At 42.4% G+C, this 22,504-nt stretch overlaps 1 protein-coding gene across 1 annotated transcript; it reads left to right on the top strand.

The window, feature by feature from the left end:
* The first annotated feature begins 19,279 nt into the window (after nt 1-19,279).
* On the top strand, nt 19,280-20,779 carry LOC130866090 (sentrin-specific protease 2-like). The gene has a single exon (XM_057757349.1). The coding sequence runs from the start codon at nt 19,280-19,282 to the stop codon at nt 20,777-20,779; it is 1,500 nt and encodes a 499-aa protein (XP_057613332.1).
* Nucleotides 20,780-22,504: the final 1,725 nt, after the last annotated feature.

Genomic DNA, 22,504 nt, shown 5'->3' with positions numbered 1-22,504 from the left:
TTATTTTGGGATATCTTATATTTAACATTTCACATACTTAGTCTAGGGATTGGAAAATCACTTTCTTTAGAACATTTAATATGAGCATTTGCATTTCTGAGCATATGTGTAAGTCACTTTACACATACGTCATGTTTTCAGAGTGCCAGAAGCTGCACCCTGAGGTCGAGGCTGGTCTCTGTGAGCTTCTGTTACAGTGGTGAGATTGAGCATGTGCCCAGCCACTACTTACGGGACACCCTAATTTGTGCCATGGCCTGATCTTCTTCTGTTCTGAGAATGTATCAGTCAACAGGAAGCCTCAGCAAAGCATTGGATGACCGCAGGCACTGAAGACTCCCTGGCCACAAAGAGATCAGAGTTGGGGATCTAGGTTGGAAATGTTAATTGTTGCAAGTTGTGACTGGTTTCTGGGGTAGCTTTTTTGCTAGACTGACAGCTCTTTGTGTAGGTCTCTTGTTACTCAAATGGCTGTCACAAACACCGAGACAGACCCCTGGGGGACAGACAGGGATGGCAGGGCTTGTGACATCATATTTAAACTGATGATTTCCTAGACTCAAGGGGTCCTCATGGTTTTTCACCGAGTTTGGGGAATGACCCACACTTTTGCTGTTTCCCCTTTATATTTATTAGTTAATCTGTCTATCTATCTGTCTGTCTGTCTGTCTGTCTGTCTGTCTGTCTGTGTTATATGATTGAGAGAGAAAGAATTGGCTGCAATGGTAAATCATAATCAGAGATGAGTTCTTCAAGCTGTTTTCCACAAAGTTTCCAGCGAGTGCAAAACAAATAGATACAAGTTGTTGTCAGTCTCTCTATCCTAAGAACCTTCCACCACACTGAAGAAAATCCCTACTAGGTTCGCACACTCTGTTTCTTTTTCTACTCGTGCTATTTTATTTTATTAGTTAACTATAAATGATGGTTTTATTACACCATTCTCACTGTGTATATCATTGGACTTGGCTCACACTCACTATATTTCCCATCCTCCTTCCCCGCTGTTGCCTGCCCCCAACCTTAAACACAGCCCTTTCTGGCTTCATACACGTATGTGTATATACATATCTGTATATGGCAGAAAATATGCAGTATTTGTCTTTCTTGTCCCCGTGACCTTCTTCTGTTACGTTTACACAGGGATTGCCCAGGTCACAGTACTTCTCAACATTCCAATGTATAGTTCAGTGACTCAAGCACTATGTTGTCAAAAGACTCACTCTTTATACATATTATGTTTTATATATACATATATATACTAATTTTTTATTGATACTTTGGGAATTTCCCATCATGCACCCCAATCCTGCTCACCTCCCGTTCCTCCATATCCACTCTTCACCACCCCTGCAGCATCCTTCCCCCAAAGGAAACTCTCCCAAATTCATTAAAAGCAAGCAAACAAAAAACTCCACGTTGCTGCTCCACCTTTGCTGTCTCTCCAGCACCTCTGCTGTCCTAGGGTCTAGTGCCACACAGTGTACCCTTTTGTCCAATCAGCCCCACCATCAATGTTCATCGCAATGAGCCATTGGTTTGGTTCAAGGCCTCTGGTACAACCGTCATCACTGGACCCTCACCAAAATGCTCTCAGCTATCCTGCTGTTGCCCCGAGTCATGGAGATCCCACGGCTGTCATTCCACAGGACCAGTCCTTGCACAAGCTCTGGCAGGTCACAGATGGCATAGGTGTTAGGGTGGGTGGGTCTGGGTGGTGGCTGAGCAGAGGTCACAGAGGTCACGGGCCACTGGGACGACCCTCATTGAGCAAGGTGTGGAGCCAGCTCTCCTAGGCTCATGCCATCTGATCCCCTCTCCCATGCCCATGGTGAGGGGTGGAGCAGCTCTCCTGGGTCATGTTACAGTGTCTAGCAATGCACATGATCAGCTATCCCAGTACCAGTTGAGGGCAGGGCTGGCTCAGCACAGCCTTGGGATTTCAACATTTACAGTTTCTATGACGCTCTGTGGTAACACAGGCCATGGATATCAACACAGACCCCAGCTACAGCAGGCCCATGGACCCAGACACGGCCCTTGGCAGAAGCTTGAGCCTGGACTTTACCATGGCCCTGGTGGCTGCACAGGCCACCCAGATGAGTATGACCCTGGAGGCAGCATGGCCCTTGGACACCAACATGGTCTCAGGAGGCTGACCAGACCCTAGGCATCTGCCTAGCTCTAGGTGGTAACAGGAGCCATGGACATCAACCCAGACCCTGGCTGTGTTAAGGCCATGGACCCACACACGTCTTCAGCAACAGGTCTAGCCCAGATGACACCATGGCCCTGGGTGATAGTGCAGGCCACTCAGATTGGCATGGCTCCAGTGTTTGCATGACCCTCAGACACCAGCATGGCTACAGGTTAAACCCTGCACATCTGTGTGCCCTTTAGTGGCATCTTGGGTCACAGACATCAATATCAACAGACCCAGGCTGTGGTAGGACCACAGACTCAGACATGGTCCTTAGCACAGGTCGGGCTCACCACGGCCCCAGGTGGCAGCACAGGTCACTAAGATCAGACTGACTCCTGCAGCAGCATGGCCCTTGGTCACCAACATGGCCCAGGTGACAGTCCAGACCCCAGGCATCCTTGTGACCTTTAGTGACAATATGGATCATGGATATCAACATAGACTCTCATTGTAGTAGGACTATGGACTACAGACATGGTCCTAGGTAGAGCCCAGACCTGACATCACCCTAGTCCAGGGTGGCAAGCAAATCACCCGTATCAGCCTGTTCCTCACCACCTTCGTTTCTTCACACCTCTTTCCACAGCATATGAACCATTCTGCTTCTCTTTCTTTCCCATTTCTCCACCGTGTATTTGATCATTATAATGGCACCTGTGAATGCCTGCAGCCAGCCTGGACTGTGAGAACACATGGGTGCCTTTCAACTCCCTGATCAAAGGACTTATTCTAAATCAAAGGCTTTAACGTGGAAAACAGAGACAATATCATTCAAATAAAAAAATATTGAAAGAAACAAGATTACACCCTGTCTCTTTTCTTATTTGACAGATTCAGGTTGTTTGGATTTGATTTGCAGTTATTTCAGGCTACCATAAAAGTTAAACTATAAATCATGGCTCCACACAGATGATCCTGCTGTGGGATAATGGTTTTTTATTCTGTCACTTGTATTATTTTTAATAAAATGCTGTATGTATTATACAACGTAACGAGTCCAATTAGTGTTGCTTGTATGTATATGTTTTTAGACTTGATCACTTGGTACAACATCATCCAGTAGAGACCCATTCTTTTTTTTCTGAGAAAATTTTATTGGCCTTTTGGATAAAATTCATTTGCCAGGAAGGATGATCTCATCATACTTTTGCTGGAATCAGCACATGGCCTCCCATTTGCTGATTCTGTGGTTGGCCCCAATGCAGCTTGTCCTGTGCCTCTTGTCTGCCCAGGATCACATACAAGTACAGACTGTAGATCTCAATAATCAGGTTTTACTTGATTCCCAGATCAATGTGTTCTTGAATCTCCACACCAAAGTTTCCAGAATCTGACAAGTTGTTTATACTCCAACACCTTCAGGCCTTTCTCCAGAATTTCTCCTGCCTTGGCTCCGTGGACTGTGCTGTGAAGAGCAATCTGTTCATTTCTCCTGATGGCAAAGGACCTGATGGGGATCTCGTGCCATGATGGAGGACAGGAAAAGCAGGATTATTCTTGAAGACGACTGCTCCTCCTTCTCTCCACAGTTAGACATTGCCTATAGCTCTTCAAGTGGGGGTGGGCTTGTGGAATTTCCCCATCCATATTTGTGCGTGAGCTGGGGGTGTCATTGTTCAGGTCCTGTTTAGGCAACCATATTGCTCACATCTTCTGGGCATAGCTTTTTTTTTCTTATATAGAAGATAACAGTCTCACAGCAGACATCCTGGTCTTTTGGCTCTTACTATCTTTCTGCTCTTTCTTCTGTGATGTTCTCTGAGCCTTAGCTATAGAAGTTGGATTGTAGATGTATCACTGGGTCTGGACATCCATTGTCACTTGTTTCCTGTATTTTCACCACTTGTGGCTTTCTGTAATAGTTCCAAGAATGTTAGACCATTACACCCAACACTAATAGACCCATGTCATTTGGAGGAACCCAAAAGATTGTGAGAGAATCCCAGATATTAGACATTGAATTATTTATACAGTTGGAATTTGGTTTTGCTTTTTTTTTTTTTAGATTGTGACTATGCTCCTGTTCTTCCCTCTTGAAGTGAGAAAGCATTTAATTTTTGATTTTTCAGAAGCCCACAGCTGAGAGACTTGAATTTTAAAGACTTTGGATTTTTAAAAGAGCTTGGCTATTTTAAAGAGACTGAACTTATAATGTGTTTGAATTTGTAAAGGCTGGGATTTTTAAAGTTATTTATATTTTTAAGGTGAGATCTTGGGGATGAGTGAGAAAGGACAGGTTGTGACTTAACAATGACACGTTTGTGTGTGTGCATGTTTGTGTGTCAAGTTGACAAGGGGTCAATTGTGCTGGATGATTTTTATGTCAACTTGACACAAGTTAAAGTCATCTGAAAGGAAGGACTCTCAATTAAGAAAATGCTTCCACGAGATTATGTTCCGCAAAGCATTTTCTTAATTAGTGATTGATGGGGGAGGGCCCAGCCCGTTGTGGGTAGTCCCTTCTCTGTGCTGATTGTGCTGGGTCTTATACAAAAGCAGGCTGATCTAGCCTAAGGAGCAAGCCAGCAAGCAGCTCCCCTCCATGGCCTCTGCATCAGCTCCTGCCTCCAGGTTCCTATGCTGTTTGAGTTCCTGTCCTGACTGCCTTCCACGATGGACTATACTGTGGACGTGTAAGTCAAATAAACCCTTTTCTCCCCAGTTTGCTTTAGCCATGGCAGTAAAGCTAAGACAAGTCGGTTCCAGGGGTGGAGTATTGCTGTGACAGACCTGACCATGTTGTTTTGGGAGGACTTTGTTACTCTGGGCCAGAAAAGCCATGGAGTGTTGTGAGCTCAGTGAGCTGTTCTGTGGGAGCTGAAAAGATGTGGAGATGATGGAGGCCCATCAGACGCTGGAGGCCTGTCAGACGACGGAGGCCTGTCAGATGATCGAGGCCTGGCTTGTGAAGTTTCAGAGGGAAGCAAAGATTCTACTGGGGTTTTTGTGTGAAGAATCAGGAACTCATATTAGATATGGCTGAAGAATCAGCTGTGGTCAACTAGAACTGTTATTAGCTAGAACAATTAAAGCGAAACCTTTGCTTTGCTGGGACGCTTGATGCTGGTCTGCTGGAGATATGATTAAGAAGAGACCAGCATCGCTGAGGTGAAATTTTCTGGGGAGTGTTTCTGAGAGCATGGAGAAGCTGGGTTCCAGAGGTGGCCGCTGTTGTGCCTCACCCCAGCAGCTAAACTTGGTAGTTAAGAGTCATCCAGGGGGTACTGGTTTTGAAAGCATGAAGGGGTCATGAAGGTCAGCTGAGGCTTGGCACTGAGAGGTCAGGAACAGCCATTGGTGAAGGTGTAGCCTCAGTGGCCATGGAAGGCCCAGGGCTGAAGAGGTCATGCAGAGAAGTTGAACCTTGGCACCATGAAGAGAGCCTAGGAGAGGCTATTGGTGAAAGTGCAGCTTGGTTGCTGCAGAAGACCCCCAGTGTTTTGGAGATGCCAGGACCATGGAATGACCACCAAGAGCAGCAGCAGCTGCGAAATGGAGCCTTCCAGAACCTAGAAGACAAGATGTGTGCTGTGGAGGGCAGAGCCAGAAAGGTGACCAAGCCCTTTGGAGGGAGTCAGAAGTGGGTGAATACCAGACATTGGACACTGAATTATTTATACTGTTATTTAGTCTCTATGTGCACAGGGGAAAAAAGCCCTTTGGATGAGGGGTGAGAGCTACACTTCTCTGTGGGATAGAGGTCAGTACTAAGAATGCAGCATTAACACTGGCCTGTGAAAGTGGCAGTAGTGGCTTCTCCTTTAGACCCCGTAGTTGTCCCAGCCATGGATATCTGGCAGGTTTACACATGAATTCCCTTTGGTGCAGTGGGCCTTAACTCTAATTAAAGCATCCTTCGTTACAGCCAATATCCGTGCTATTGTTGCCTTGCTAGGGTCGTCATGCCCTGCTGGTCATTGCGGTGCTTAGGCATTGGATGTTGTGTGTTCACTGCATGATCACGACTTAGTAAAACAATCGATTGCTTTCCTCCCTGACAGCACACATCTAACAGCTTCCAGTACTACAGAAGTTAGTCCTCAAGGAAGTTTCCAGGTAAGAGCTGGCTGGAGTCTTCCAAGTCCTGGCTCTGAAACGCCTGGTGTCTTTCAGGAATAGGGACTGACCATCAGTTTCTGGGAGGCGACCAAGGGCAACAGTAACGGCTTGGGGTTTTTTTCTTTTGTTTTTTGTTTTTTGAGTCTCTTGGTCTCTCCTAAACAACAACTATAAAGAAGGTTTCTAATCCCAGTGCTGGGCCTGTTAGACAGCCTGTTGCTTTTGGAGGGGGTGTTATCACTCCAAGGCAGAACTCCATTTAAACTACATACACACACACACACACACACACACACACATTTATACTTATGTAATACACACATATATACATACACATACATATACAATTTTAGATAAACATAAAAAAATAGGATCATATGCTTCCTTATGGCTCTTTCAAACATTTTTCATGTGATTTATTCCTCCTCCTTCCCTTTCCCTGTGGGTTCCCCTCTTTTCTCATTCTCCAGCTAAACTCCCCACCCCACTGTCCGCTTCACTGTACCTGGGATGCAGCTTCAAGCTGTTCTTCTGATGTTCAAAATCTAAAATCAATGAAAGGATTAAATCACAGCTAACAACATAGACAGAGAGCCACCATTTCAACTACCCTTTGCTTATACGTTGTATTGAAGGCAGCTCATCAATGTTGGTGGTCTTTTCTTTCTCTGTTTTAGACAGGATCTCACTGGGTAGCTGTAATTGACCTGGAATTCATTATTTAGGCAAGGCTGCCCTCAAACTCAGAGATTTGCCTGCTGCTGCCTCCCAAGTGCTGGGATTGAAGGCGTGCGCCATGACATCTGGCTCATGTATGGTCTTTTCTTTCCCTTCCTACTATTGATTTATCTGCTGAATTTTCTCAAGGCCCATGATTTTCTTTGGGCTTCAGAACAAAAACACAGGCACTCTGATGTTGCTTGAGGTCAGGAGGGGTATGACCGCACTGCGGGAGAGAAGAAGATAGTACTCACCTCCACATGGTTCTTGCTAAAGCTCAGCTCCAGCATTGAGACAGAAATAAGGAGGATAGAAAGAATGGATTAAACGTTATTTGGCCGCAGCTTTATTTGTGGTGCCACAAATAGCTGCTATGGTTGTATATGTAGATTTCCGAGTCAACTTTCCAAGCATGCATAGCAATCCCATTATGATAACAAGATTTGTGCACACACCTCCCACGTACAACATGAGTGACCACCCTTTCAGTGTTGCTGTGAAATGTAGTTTGTATGCAGATGAATAGTTTACAGAACACGTGATGTGGGAAGGTCTTCTTTTTGTGTTGATTTCATTGGTTAATAAAGAAACTGCCGTGGCCCATTTGATAGGCCAGCACTTAAGTGGGTGGAGTAGACAGAACAGAATGCTGGGTAGAAGGAAGTGAGGTCAGATGAGATGGAGCCATCTGCCAGGTCAGACATGATGAATCTTTTCCCGGTAAGACACTACCTCACGGTGCCACACAGATTACTAAATATGGGTTAAGCAAGATATGAGAGCTAGCCAAGAAGAGGCTAGATATAATGGGCCAGGTAGTGTTTAAATGAATACAGTTCGTGTGTTGTTATTTTGGGGCATAAACTAGCCAGGCGGCCAGGAGCAGGGTGGCAGGAGCGCAGCCTGCAGCTCCTTCTACAAACACAGGCTGGTGTTACAAAGCTCAACAAAGCTTACACGCTGTGTGGCAAGCTTTCTGAATTCAACTCCTGTTGCTCCTGTGCTCTCCTTCCTTATTAATTTCTATCCTGTGGCCAAATGGGCTTTGCAAAGTTTGAAAAAGAGCTAATCAAGTGGGCACAGCAGAGATCCATCTGCATTTCTAGGAGGTTCTTAGACATGCCAACCACAAGTTAATAGCTGACGATCAGGCAAGTGGTAGCAAAATGTAAAGAGTGAGGAGGTCAGGTGACATGAATTTTTATTATTTTAAAGAAACACCTGAGAAAGAGGTAAAGCCAAAATGATAGGTCTGCAACATTCCTGTTTGAGAGGTTACTGCATCCATAAACCTTTAAAAATAAATTAAAAAAATTTTTTTAAGTACTAGGAATTCAGGCCATTGTACCGTGGGAGTCAGCCATGATAAGCTAAGTATGGGCAGGCCACCCAAAGAAAGTTTTTTACTTCCAACCATTATCGCCTGCCAGAGTAGAACTCAATAAATTTAAACAGAGGCCTGAGTCACACTAGTTTACCCTGAAAGCAATACCTGGCTGCAGGAAGAATCAAAAAATTAGATTAAGGAAATGCCTAGCATTCCAACCGCTGAAGATAGGACCACCTGCCAGAACACACTCACCAGCACACCCCTAGACAAATGTCAGCCAATCAGGGGTCCTAAAAAACCCTTCACCCCCACCTTTACGACTATAAAACCCTGTTCTAATTGAGCTCGGGGCTCTCCAGATATTCTAATAAGTTGGACATGAGAGAGACCAAGTTTGCAAAGTTGTTTAAAACAAAGGCTCTTTGCTTTTACATATGGGACTTGGTCTCCTGGTTGGCTTTTGTGGGGACTTCATGGATTTGGGCATAGCAGTACATATTAGATCAGCGCTATAGCCCTAAGTCACAGTCTCAGCACAAGGTTCTTTGGTTTGCCTTTTGTGTGGCACTGCTCCTGGGGATGTATAAACGAAATAGCCCTGGCATAACTGGTTGTCAATATGTCGATGAATGAAAATAGGCCTGTATCTGTCTCCATGCACAAAGCTTCAGTCCAAATGGATCAAAGACCTCAACGTAAATTCAGCCACACTGAGAAGAGAAAGTGGGAAGTAGCCTTGAATGCATGGGCATAGTAGACCACTTTATAAATATAACACCATTTGTACAGACACTGAGAGAAACAATTAATAAATGGGACCTTTTGAAACTGAGGAGCTTCTGTAAGGCAAAGGACATAGTTACCAAGACAAAATGCAACCTATAGAATGGGAAAAGATATTTACTAACCCCACATTGGACAGAGGACTGATCTCCAAATGTAAAGAACTCAAGAAACTAGATATCAAATTACCAAATAATCTAATAAAAAATGGGGTACAAATATAAACAGAGAATTATCAACAGAATAATAAATGGCCATAAGACACTTAAGGAATTGCTCAGCATCTTAAGCCATCAAGGAAATGCAAATCAAAATGACTCTGAGATACTGTCTTACACTGGTCAGAGTGGCTAAGATAAAAAACACCAAGGATAGCTTATGCTGAAGAGGATGCAGAATAAAGGGAACACTCCTCCATTGCTGGTGGGAGTACAAACTTGTACAGCCACTTGGAAATCAGTGTGGCACAGGGCTGTGGTGGCCCACGCCTTTAATCCCAGCACTTTAATCCCAGCAGAGGCAGGCGGATCTCTGTGAGTTCAAGGCCAGCCTGGTCTAGAAGAGCTAGTTCCAGGACAGGAACCAAATACTACGGAGAAACCCTGTCTCGAAAATAAAAAAAAAAAAAAGAAAGAAATCAGTGTGGCGGTTTCTCAGAAAATTAGGAATTAATCTACCTTAAGACCCAGCAATATCACTCTTGGGCATATGCCTAAAGGACGTACACTCACACCACAAGGATATTTCCTCAACTTTGTTCATAGCAGCATTACTTGTAATAACCAGAACCTGGAAATAACCTAGGTGCCCCTCAACCAAAGAACGGATAAAGAAAATGTGATACATTTGCACAATGGAGTACTACACAGTAGTAAAAACAATGACATCTTGAAATTTGCATGTAAATGAATGGAACTAAAAAAAAAACATCCGGAGTGAGGTAACCCAGACAGATAAACATAGTATGTACTCACTCATAAGTGGATATTAGACATAAAGCAAAGGATAACCAGCCTATAGTCTATGACTCCTGGGAAGCTAGGTAACAAGGAGAACCCTAAGAAAGACATATATGGATCCTGGGAAAGGAAGACTGACAAGATTGACAAGATCTCCTGAGAAGATTGGGACTGTGTGTGTGTGTGTGTGTGTGTGTGTGTGCGTGTGTGTGGAGGGCAAAGAAAGGTGGAAGTGGAGGTGGAGAACAGAAGGGTAGGGAGGAGGAAAACATGAGAAAACCAGATGCTCAAGAGAGGAAAGGACAAAGAGGGAGGGAAAGGAAAGAGATGTCTTGATGGAGGGAACCATTATGGCGTTAGAGAAAAACATGGTACTAGGGAAATTCCCAGGAATCCACAAGGATGACCCCAGCTAAGACCCTAAGAAACAGTGGAGAGGACACCTAAACTGGTCTTCCCCTGTAATCAGATTGATGACTACCTTAATTGTCATCATAGAACCTTCATCCAGCAACTGATGGAAGCAGATACAGAGTGAAGTACTGGGCCAAGCTACCAGAGACCAGTCCAAGAGAGGGAGGAGCGATAAAATGAGCAAAGGGGTCGGTCAAGACCATGGTGGTGATACCCACAAAACAGCTGACCTGAGCTAGTGAGAGCTCACTGACTCTGGACTGATAATGGAGGAACCTGCATAGGACCAAACTAGGCCCACTGAGTGTGGTAGACAGTTGTGATGCTTGGGCGGTCTGTGGGGCCATTGACAGTAGGACCAGGATTTATCCCTAGTGCTTGAATTGGCATCTAGGAGCACATTCTACTTGGAGGGATCCCTTACTCAGCCTAGATATAGAGAGGAGGGCCTTGATCTTGCCCCAAAATGAAGTGTCAGACTTGCTGACTCCATGGGAAGTCTTGTCCTTTGTGAAGAGCAAATTGGGGGGATAGTGTGAGGGGAAGGCTGGTGCAGGAGGAGGGGAGGAACTGGGAATGGGGATAGCTACGTAAAATGAGAAAAGATTATGTTAAAAAATTCTTAATAAAAAAGGAAAAAGGCCTGTAAATTATTTTCTAGGAGCTCTGTGGGTACCAATGGAAAGGTAGGTTATCCTCAGTGAGGTGGTTTTTTAATAAGAATGGCCCTCACTGGCCCATGTATTTGAATGCTCAGTCATCAAGGAGTGATACTACTTGAGAAGGTTGAGGAGGTGTGGCCTTGCTGGAGGAAATGTGTCACTGTGGATGGGCTTTGAGGTTTCAAAAATCCAAGCCAGGCCTGGTGTCTCTCTTCCTGCTGCCTGCAGATCTGGATGTAGACTCTCCGCGATTTCTCCAGCACCGTGTCTGCCTGCATGCCACCATGCTTCCCACTAGATGACGATGAACTAAGCCTTGAAACTGTAAGTCAGCACCAATTAAATGCCTTCTTTTGTAGGAGTTGCTGAGGTCATCTGCAGTAGAACACTAGGGCACTCAGTCTCTTCTTTCTGTGTTTTTCAGTTTGTCTATTTAAAAAGCAAACAAAAAACAAAAACCTCATAGGGAAATGAAAGGAAATGCTTCAAATCTGAAACCCTACTGTGAGAGCTGCTGTCTGCGTAGTGCAGACTGTGCTGATCTGTGGCCTCGGGACATTTATTTAGTTCTTTGATTTTTTTCAACAATGTTTTACACTTTTGAGTGTTCAGCTTTTCCATGTTATATTGAATTTATTTCGGAATATTTCATTTTGTTAATGGCATTATAAATGATTGTATTTATTTAATTTTGTGTATTTTTAGCAATAGATTTATAAGGTTATATCCTAATACAGGTGCTGTAGCCTGATGATACCTGAAAAACCTTTGTCCTTCTGAGGGTCCTAGCTCCTCAGGCTTTTCTACAGCTTGGCTGCTTACAGAAATTTGCTTGTTTGTGTTAGTTGTCATGCAGGATTTCCCACATGGCCAAATGCAACTTTGTGGCCAGGGAATTTGGTGCGTCTGTCTCCATAGCCAGAAACCACTATAAACTGTTCTTTAAAACTTCAATTCTTCAATTTCCTTTCTATTACACCTCTCTCTCTCTCTCTCTCTCTCTCTCTCTCTCTCTCTCTCTCTCTCTCTCTCTCTCTCTCTCTCTCTCTCTCTCTTTCTCCATAAGCCATAAGTCAGAGGACACATTCCAGGAAATAGTTCCCTCCCCTGGCATTGAACTGAGGTTGTTGAATTTGGTAGCAAGCACTTTTTATTCACTGAGCCATCTCACTGATACATCAAGCTTCAATTTCCAATTGATTAATGATATTATTTAGAATTATACCCAATGTTTAAAAATATTGATTTTACAGTCTGCACCCTTCCTAAACTCATGGTCCTTACTCTCCTTATTTTTTGTATAGAGTCTTTAGCATTTGCAGCATAGAAATTTATATCTCCTATAAATAAAGACACACTTATTGCTTAATTCCAATATATATGTCTTTTCTTTCTCCTCCTCATTTCTTCATTCTCTTGAATCTGTAGTGTAATATATAGAATGACAACAGTGAGAGCACATATTCTTGTTTTTCGTTTGATCTTGGAAGCAAAGAACTATGTTTTTTTTTTACAATTAAATATGATATTAATTTTAAGTTGGTTGTTTTTTTAGAAGTTCCTTATCAGTTTCTGACTTATGATACTTGGGAAAAGAGCAAATTAGGACCAAAGTAAACAAAATAAGAAAGAAAAAAATAAAAGCAGAAATCAGTGAAATAAGAAACAGAAAAACAACATAGAAAATCAATAAAATCAAAAGCTGGGTAATTTGAAGACAAGTACAATCTAAGAGTGATTGGGGAAAAGAGAGAAAATATGAATAGCCAATGTTAGGTATGAAAAGAGGACATTGCTATCAATCTGCAAACATTGAAAGGATAATAAATGTTACCACACATAATTTTAGGTACATAAACTGGAAAATCCATATAAATTGTATTTCTTGAGATACAGCTGTTCAAACATATCAAAGAAGAAAACAACTCAAATATCATTTATATTTCATTTATCTATCTGTCCAACTATGTATCTATCTGTCATCTGCTTATATATTAAAGGACTTGTAATTGTAGCAAAAACCTTCCACATAGAATCTTTATTTGTTCTCATGTCACTGTTAAGTTGTAGTTTATAAAGAACTTGTTCATGTTATCCAAAATTTCCAATGATTAAAATGTTCTTATAGTGTTGACAGTATGTGTCGTTATGCTATCTTTCATTTACAGATATTTATAATTTGTATGTTATCTTTCTTATATTTTATGTATGATTTCTGCTACAATGATCTTTGTTTTTCTTGCTTATCATTTCCTTCTTTCGAGATCAGTCCTCTTTTGTTCCTTCCTTTCCTTCTTTTTGAGATTATAGTATAATTAAAGCATTTCTTCTTTCCTTTTTGTCCTCCAAATCCTCCAATGTATCCCTCATTGCTCCCTATCAAATTAATGGCCTCTTTTTTTGTCATTGTTATTGCATGTATAAATGTATATGCTTATACATTATATATTCATATATGCATAATTTTACTTGTATGTGTGTTTTTAGGGCTGACCATTTAGTATTGGATATTTGATTATACTGTGTAAAGGTATGTCACTCTGATTGGTTTAATAAAAAGCTAAATGACCAATAGCTGGGGAGGAGGTATAGGGGACTTCCAGACAGAGAGAGTTCTAGGAAGAAAAGGGAGTCACCAGTCAGATGTAGAGGAAGCAGAACAATCAAGAGGAGAGGGAAAAACCACAAACTATATGGCAACACGTAGATGAATAGAAATGGGTTAATTTAAGCTATAAGAGATAGTTAGAAACAAGCGTAAGCTAAGATTGCACTTTCATAATTAATAGTAAGTCTCCATGTCATTATTTGGAGCTGGGGAGACAGAGGAAGTTTGTTACAGGAATGTTTTGTAAATGTATTCATTAGGATTGGGATCCACAACTCTGGGATTAGTTGGTTGTAGTTTTCTGTATAAATCTCCATGTATTGCAAAGAGGAGTTTCACTGATAAGATGTGAGGACTACACTTATCTGTGGGTATAAGGACACATGTGTAGATTGTTAGGGATTATGGCAGTTTAGTAGATTCTACCCCAGGATCCATGACTTAACTGGCACTGAGAAGTAGTCCAGGTTTCCAATAGCAGAGATGGTTTCCATCTTGTTGAGCAAATCCTAGGTCCAATTAGGGAGCTGTTGGTTACTGCCAAGGTACTCATGCCATTATTGAACTTGTATGGTTATCTTACCATGTTGGTCATTGATGTGGTTCATATGTGTCACAGCTGGGTAGCACTGTTGGTTGTCCTTGTCTTTTGGCACATTATGGCACCATGAAAGTTAGTCTTCATGGGGGTCAGTTCTATCTCAGGGATCTCTGGGCCCTGGTTCTAAAGTATTTCATGTCTCTAGCAATACAGACTTAACTTTCACCTATGGGGGGAAAATAAGAGTAATAAGTACAAACTGAAAATGGAAGTCACAAAATAATCCCACACCAGTTCAGAATTATGAATAATAAAATGTTATTTGTTTAAGAAAAACTTACAGATCGCTGTCCTAGATAACAACAGTCCTCTGTGCGAACAGGAACAGAGTCTAGCAGCCAGAAGTGAGAGAAAGGGTGCATGTTTTATAGCTGCATTTACAGTATAAGAGACCACGCCCAAGTGAGCCGGTATCTTAAATGCTACTGGCTGAAGGAACGGGATGTGCTCCCACAGCAACAGACTATCTGTTTGGGAAGTTGCTTGGACAGCTCTAGCCAACAGCTCAAAAGAGGGCTTCTCCTGTCTGGTGTTTGGAGGTGTGTGGATTAATATCTTCGATTTAGTTTCATGGTCCTCCTGACTGTTTTTATGCCAATACCAGGCTGTTTTTCAGTACTGTAACTCTGTAGTAGAGTTTGAAGTCAGGGATTTGATGCCTCCAGAAGTTCTTTTATTGTACAGGATTGTTTTGGCTATCCTGGGTTTTATGCGTCTCCATATAAAGTTGAGTACCATGCTTTTAAGGTCTGTGAAGAATTTTGCTGGGATTTTGATGGGCATTGCATTGAATCTGTAGATTCCTTTTGGTAAGATTGCCATTTTACTATGTTAATTCTTCCTACCCAATAGCATGGGAGGTCTTTCCACTTTCTGGTGTCTTCTTCAAAGATTTAAAGTTATTGTCTTACAAGTCTTCCACTTGTTTGATTAGAGTTACTCCGAGATATTTTATGCTATTTGTGGCTATTTTGAAGGGTGATGCTTCTCTGATTTCTTTCTCAGTCCTTTTATCATCTGTGTACAGGAGGGCTACTGATTTTTATAATTAATCTTGTATCCTGCTACATTACTGAAAGTGTTTATGAGTTGTAGAATTTCCTTGGTAGAATTTTTGGGGTCACTTATGTAAACTATTTTATCATCTGCAAATTGTGAGAGTTTGATTTCTTCTTTTCTGATTTGTATCTCCTTGATCTCCTTTTGGTGTTTTATTGCTCTAGTTAGGATCTCAAGTACTGTATTGAATAGATTTGGAGAGAGTGGACAACCTTGTCTTGTTCCTGATTTCAGTGGGATCGCTGTGAGTTTCTTTCCATTTAGTTTGATGTTGGATGTTGCCTCGCTGTATGTATGTATGTGTATATATATACATATGTATGCATATATATATACATATATACGTGTATATCTATATAAAACATGTGCAGTTCAGTGAACATATACACTTCTGGTGGTTAATTATTACAATTAGTTACTTTTTTGTGCCTAGAAAAAGAAAATCTTATACCGCTAATTAATAATTTTTTCAACCTTTCCTGTTTACTACACCTTTGGACCGCTCTACTTTCTGTCTCTATTAATTTCTGCATCTGGAAATTCCATCAAGGCAGTCACAAAATATTTGTCCTTTTGAGTCTGGCTTGTTTCACTTAGAATAATATTTCCGAATACCCCCATCCCATCCTTCGGACCCTGCAAGCTACAATTTCCACTCTACCCCCAAACCTCCCTATCCCCCTGCAACCTCAGTGGAGCTCTGAAACACAGCCTGCTACTGCACAAAAAGGACCAAGAGGTGAGTGACCACTCACCTGGCAGGACAACCCATTCTCTAGGCCCTCAATACTGGGGCAAAACCCCTGGCCCCTTCCTTACCAGCCTTGGCTTCTCTTGATTGAAGGAGTCCTTATGGGGCTAGCAAAAAACCTGGTACTAGGGAAATTCCCAGGAATCCATAAGAACGACTCCAGCTAAGACCCTAAGCAAAAGTGGAGAGGGTGCCTGAACTGTGCTCTGCTCTTCCTGTTTACTAAGGTAATGTTATATCCTTCTCTGTTCTTTGAGGGGGTTGAGAAGTAGATAATTATAGTTACAGTTTTCCTTGTTACCAAATTTGGAAAAGAAACCACATAAGAGATGTAAAGTTTATAAGGCTGAGAAACATAAAAGCTTAAATTCTTTATCTTAAAAATGTCTTAAGTTTTAAAAAGATGTGTCTAGGATATTAATACAAGTTACAATAGAAAATTGTTTAGGTATAAAACTGTGGACTCATCAGGATGAGATAGATAATACAGTACTTTCTCCAAATTTGGCAAATAGAAACGGGCTGAACATTATGAACGTAATCATTACCTGATAATCATTCTTGTATATAGTTTTACTATGTTAGAGTTAAAACTTTTCCTTTTTGTTTAGATAAAGGGAGGGATGTTGTTGGGTATTTGTACAGTGTGTGAAATGTATTGCTGTGATTGGTGTAATAAAGGTCTGAATGACCAATGTCTAGGCAGGAGAGGACAGGCAGGATTCCAGGCAGAGAGAAGTAAGGAAGTGAGAGGGATGGATCTGGGCACTCGGGAGATGCCAATGGGAAGCAGAACAGGTCAGACATGGGGAATGGAGGAAAGGTAACCAAGCCATGCGATAGAACGTAGATTAATAGAAACAGATTCATTAAGTTATAAGAGCTAGTGAGAAAAAAGACTAAGCTAAGGCCAAGCTTTCATAATTAGTCTGTGTTATTATTTGAGGACTGATGGTACCAGTGACAAAGCTTGCTATACCCGATTGCACCAGAAATTGGTTCATCTTGGGCCAGCTGACAGGGCACATTCAAAATAGGAGCAACTTCCTCGTAGCTTACACAAGCTAAAATCACATGTTTGTACAAGCCTAGCACAGCGAATTTGTCCTCTACACATAACGTTCCCCTTCACCAGTCATCTGGTTATTCAGTGATGTAAAGATCAATGTGGGGATTTGAACTTTTTTCCTCTGTTTGTGAGCAAATCTTTCTGAGGTGTAATTCGAAAAAAGAGAAAGAAACTTGATGAGATAAAGTGGCACCTGGGGTAATATCATAAGAAATTCAAACCTTTCACAGAAATAAGTACTTTTTCCTTCCAGTAAAATACTGGTGTAAATATACTTCCAGTTTGTTAAGTGATCACATTTCAGTGTGAGCAACAAACAATATGTGTCTTGACTCCTTTGCTCACACATTTGTAAAATAATCTCTGTGCTTTTCAAAGTAGATGAAAGAGCAGCTCAAGAAGCCAGAGACAATCCGTAAAGTGCTTGTTGTACAACCATGGTGACTGGCATTCAGATGCCTGCACCCACCAAACACACACCTCTCTAACTCCAGCTCCAGTGAATTCCCCCTAGAGTTTCCTAGGGCCGAGTTCAGGGCTTCTGTTATTGCTAGGACTGTCACCACAGCAGTGAGCATCTTCTTCTCAACGAATCCTATCGACAATGCTGAAATTTTATCCACACTCTCATGGTAATGTACTGGTCCCTGGTGAGTTGGTACCTGTTGTGAGACAGTTTCCTCCAGGACTGAAACATTCCACTCTGAAGGGAAGCTCCTCAAGCTGGAAGGCAAACAACTCAAGAGAACCCAAAAAGTCCCTGAAACTGACCAGATTCACTAGGCCCCTCCCTACCATAGTAAGCAGTAGAAGCTGAGAGTCCCTCTCAGATGGAAGGGAGCTGAACAGCAAGGAAGACTCTCAGGAGAGTCAAACTCAGACCAGCTGCCTGGAAGAAGCAGACACAAGACAGCTGCTTGGAAGAGATTTAGAGCCACTGCCTCACTTGGAAAGGACACTCTGCAGCCTGTGGAGCTGTCTGTAGGCTGTGCAGTGCTTCCAGGGTCCCAGCTTTTGTGAGCTGTCACCCATGCTGAGGGTGGGCTATGATGATGCACCTGTCTTTGAGTCATTTCTGCTCCTGTAAGCAACCCCTCTCACATATTCCTGTAAGTAACCCCAATAAAACTCATTGGCTCACTAAGTTGGACTTTGGTGGTTTCTGTACTTTGGTCCATCCTGGGTTCCCTATCTGGGGAGAACAGACATGTGCTTCATTTCCCCATGAAAAGTTTTGTCACACAGCACTACCTACTGGGTTTTATAAATGCAAAATTCTGCTTATTCTTTGTAATTGGTAAGCTTATTGTGAGGGGACATTTTGAAGGGCAATTATATTTTCTTTTCTATTATTGATCCCGATGGACAATTTTCTAAAAGGTAAGTGTACTAATCAGGGTGAACTCGGTTATACTGAGAGGATCTGGGTAACCTTGTGCTTTGCTGAGGGAAACTGAGATGTGTGTGATTAGTTCACAACCCTGCAATCCTGTCTTCCAACTCCTGAACCCAGTTGGGGGTGAGCAGGGCCACCCCCCCCAAGAACGTTGAGTTACATTCTTACTGGTTACATCACAACCAGCTACAGAACCTTGAATGCTGTGGCTAGGGCAACCTCCCGACTCAGGTATCACTTGTGAGGCTTGCCTCCCTTGTGTTAGCTGCGCGGTTAAGGCCTGGTGTCTTACAGTGACTAGGACAGTTTGTCCGATTTTGGTATCCTGGGTCTTTAGCCACTTACTGTGCCCTAGAGGGACATTTCTAAAGAAGTAGTCCTAGAACTCTACGGGGTTTCCCGCAGTGGACCCTGGTGAACTGCGAACACTTGATTATTCACCAATCAGTTCCCAACGCTGCCCACTCAATTGGCTTCATACTTTGACTAACCCTGATATCCCAATCAACTCTCTTCATCAAGAAAAGCTACTCTGAGCTCTTCATCCTGTGACCGGATAGGTTTCTGATCTTGAACCAATTTGTGGATTTTACATTTCCTGGAGTAAGTGGTTCTCCCGACATTGGGGTCCAGCACCCAACACAGGTAATCCAGGTAGAGATTCCATGTGGCAACCAGGACAGTGTGGGATGGAGATGAAGCCCGAAGCTTCCAGACAGTGTAGAAAAAGGAAACAGCAGGATGAAGGAGGCACGGAGATGGAATCTGAAGCCTTGAGACATGGTGGAAAACTGAAACGCCAGGATGAGGGTAGAACAGATTGGGAGTTTGAAGAGCCCAGCAAGGCTCGGAAGAGGATAGCTCAGGAACAGCGAGATCTATGGCTTCAAAGCCAACATCCAGTCAAAGAGCAGCCACGGAAACCCCAGGAAGAGAGTCCAAAACAACTAAAGCCCCTAGAGTGGGCCAAAGGTCCACGGGAACAGGGTAAAACTGAGAGAAAGTCTGCTGATGGTGGTAAGGGTCGGAAGCGGCCCTATTGTGTCATGGAAGAATTTGCCCAAGAACACCAAGGGGAAAAGTACCGAAAGTTACAACAGCACCTTCAACACAATGATGACATGAACTCTGACCCACACAGGGCTCACACAACCCTCACGGATACTTTGAACATCAAAAGTTGTGGGGACGAGAAGAGTCATGGATCCAGTCCAACTCAGTGTGATCCTAAACAATCTGTTGCTGTTGCCACAAGAGAATGTCTGTCCCTAGACACACAATCTACGGAGGAATCTTCTGATTCACAGAAGAAAGAGGGAGCAACCCTTGAAGAAAGAAGGCGACACCACTTGGAGTCTGACTTGCAAGGAACACGGGCTCAATTCCCGCATAGTGGCAGCTGCAGGTTACTCCCCAACAAGATGCCCGTATTTACTACAGAGAATCAGCCTGCTGCAGGCCAAGGAAAGGGCAGAGGAACAGACGAAGTCCTTGATGTGACCAAGGACATGGACAAAGAAATCAAGAAGGCACTAGGTCCAGGACCCCAAGAGGAAATTTTAAGTACTGCATTCAAATTGAGAATTACTAGAGGAGATATCCAGACACTACAGGCTGGTGAGTGGCTTAATGATGAGATAATTAATTTCTACATGAATCTTCTGGTTCAGCGAAATGACAGTGAAGGCTACCCTGCTCTTCATGCCTTTAGCACTTTTTTCTACCCTAAGCTAAAACATGGCGGCTACGGTGCTGTTAAAAGATGGACTAGAGGAATAAATCTATTTGAAAAGGAAATCATTTTAGTGCCTATTCACCAGCAGGTACATTGGAGTCTAATAGAAATTGACCTAAGGAAACGCAGTATTATATATTATGACTCAATGGGACACACAGGGCAGAGTATCTGTGAAACAATCTTCCAGTATTTACAAAATGAGAGCAAGACTCGAAGGAACATGGAGCTGGACCCTTTGGAGTGGAAGCAATACAGCATGACATCAGCGGAGATTCCTCAACAGCTGAACGGGAGCGACTGTGGCGTGTTTACCTGTAAATATGCAGATTACATCTCTAGAGACCAACCTATCACCTTTTCTCAGCATCACATGCCCCTCTTTAGGAAGAGGATGGTATGGGAGATCCTGCACAGTCACTTACTGTAACAACATCCTCCCGGTTGCTATGGAACCCTGCACTTTTACATCGATGCTTCTAGATACTTCATTCAAGTTGGAAAATATTGAAAACAGATACTGAGCTGTCCAACACGATAAAGCCCACTCTCTTCAATGAAGTCCTAACTTGGGGAGTCCTGCCCAGTGCCGTCTATAGGATGCATGTAACCACTGCAAGCTTAGGAACTGCTGTTCAACCCTCATAAGAACACATGGATTTAGTTTATAATTTTTTTGTCTTCTTGCCTCCCCACATGATTGTTTGTTTTCATAAACTCATCTGCAAACTTTGGAAGTTGTCATTTTCCAATATCCTGTAACTCTCAACTCTATTCCTTGTGTGCACTGTTTATCCCTGGAAGGAATGCGCATTACAGTGTTATTCCCGTTGAAGACCAAGAGGGACATCAACAAGAGGAGGCAGGCAGTGCTGACTAGCATCTCTAATGCTGGAGTTGGATCTGTTAAATTGAAGCTGGGTGTGTGTTTCTATGTATTTTTTTAAGTTTGAAATAGTACAAAAATGAAAATGAATTGTACAGACTGAATCTTTTCTGACCCATCAAACTCTATTGGACTTGCCTAGGTTGTAGACATATGTGACCTTATGATGTGGGCAAGCTGCTGTCTGCCTGTAAAGGACTAATGTAGACCTGTGTGGCCATAGGATGTGGCCAAGTTGTTGTCTGCCTGCCCAGGACTCATGTAGACCTGTGTGGCCATAGGATTTGGCTATGATGAATTATTTAAAAAGCTTTATTCTACTTAAGTATGGTTTTCATTTTATTTGTTCGATTAATATTGCTACTTTCCATTCCCACTGTGGAAGTGGAGATTTCATTTTTAGCATTGATATTTCCAATTATACCATAATCCATTTTATGTGTGGTAAACTTGTATTTAACTTTTCTGTTGTGTTTATGCAATTTTTATGTAAGAAAGTTTAAAGTTGTTAAAAATAAAATAAAAATAAAAAGTATATTATAAATTGCCATTCTGAATGTTTTTCTTTCACCCTGAAGAATTTTCCTCAAATTTAAACTCATAAATATGGGTATATATCCAGCAGATTTTAAGAGTTCTGTCTACTTTACAGAATAAATGAGGTAGAACCTTGTTGGAAAAGTATGTCACTCGCGGGTGAGGGTTTGAGTGTGTGTTGCCTCCCCACTTTCCGGTTATCTCTCTCTGATCCCAGGGTATGAATGAGAATGTGGTCAGCTGGTTTCCTGCTCCTGCTCTCAGCCTTACCCTGTCTGTTGCCATGACTTCCCTATCATGATGGGAGCTGTCTCTCTAGAACCATAAACCAAAAAAGGCTCCTTTAAGTTGTTTTTATAATGCCGTTCTAGCACAGCAAGAACAAGTAACTGATATACCCATCTCCTTACTCTTCTAGTAAGTGTTCATTTGCCCTGCCTTCTTCAAGCAGTCTGCTAGCCTTGTCCTTCCATATCACAGATCTGCATTGTAGCCATTGCAGTCGTAACACCACTTGACCCTACAACCTAGTTTATATAGCTATGGACATTTGGCATAAGGTATGGATGGCTATATGACTTATGAGTTATTGATAGATCTTTTCCTATCCAAATGATTCAATCATAATCCTTTCCTGAGTTAGAAAATGAACATAAAAGCACAATCATTATTTTAGATATTTGACAGAATATCTCAATGAGAAGATTAAATGCTGTGACTTTCATTTTCACC

Source organism: Chionomys nivalis, chromosome 24, assembly GCF_950005125.1.
Source record: "Chionomys nivalis chromosome 24, mChiNiv1.1, whole genome shotgun sequence".
Lineage (NCBI taxonomy): Eukaryota > Metazoa > Chordata > Mammalia > Rodentia > Cricetidae > Chionomys > Chionomys nivalis.
The sequence above is the reverse complement of the archived record's forward strand: the minus strand, read 5'-3'. Positions and strand labels throughout refer to the sequence as shown.

Excerpts from the sequence above, each read along its gene's own strand:
- LOC130866090 (XM_057757349.1), top strand. The coding sequence starts at position 19,280 with ATGTGGCAACCAGGACAGTGTGGGATGGAGATGAAGCCCGAAGCTTCC.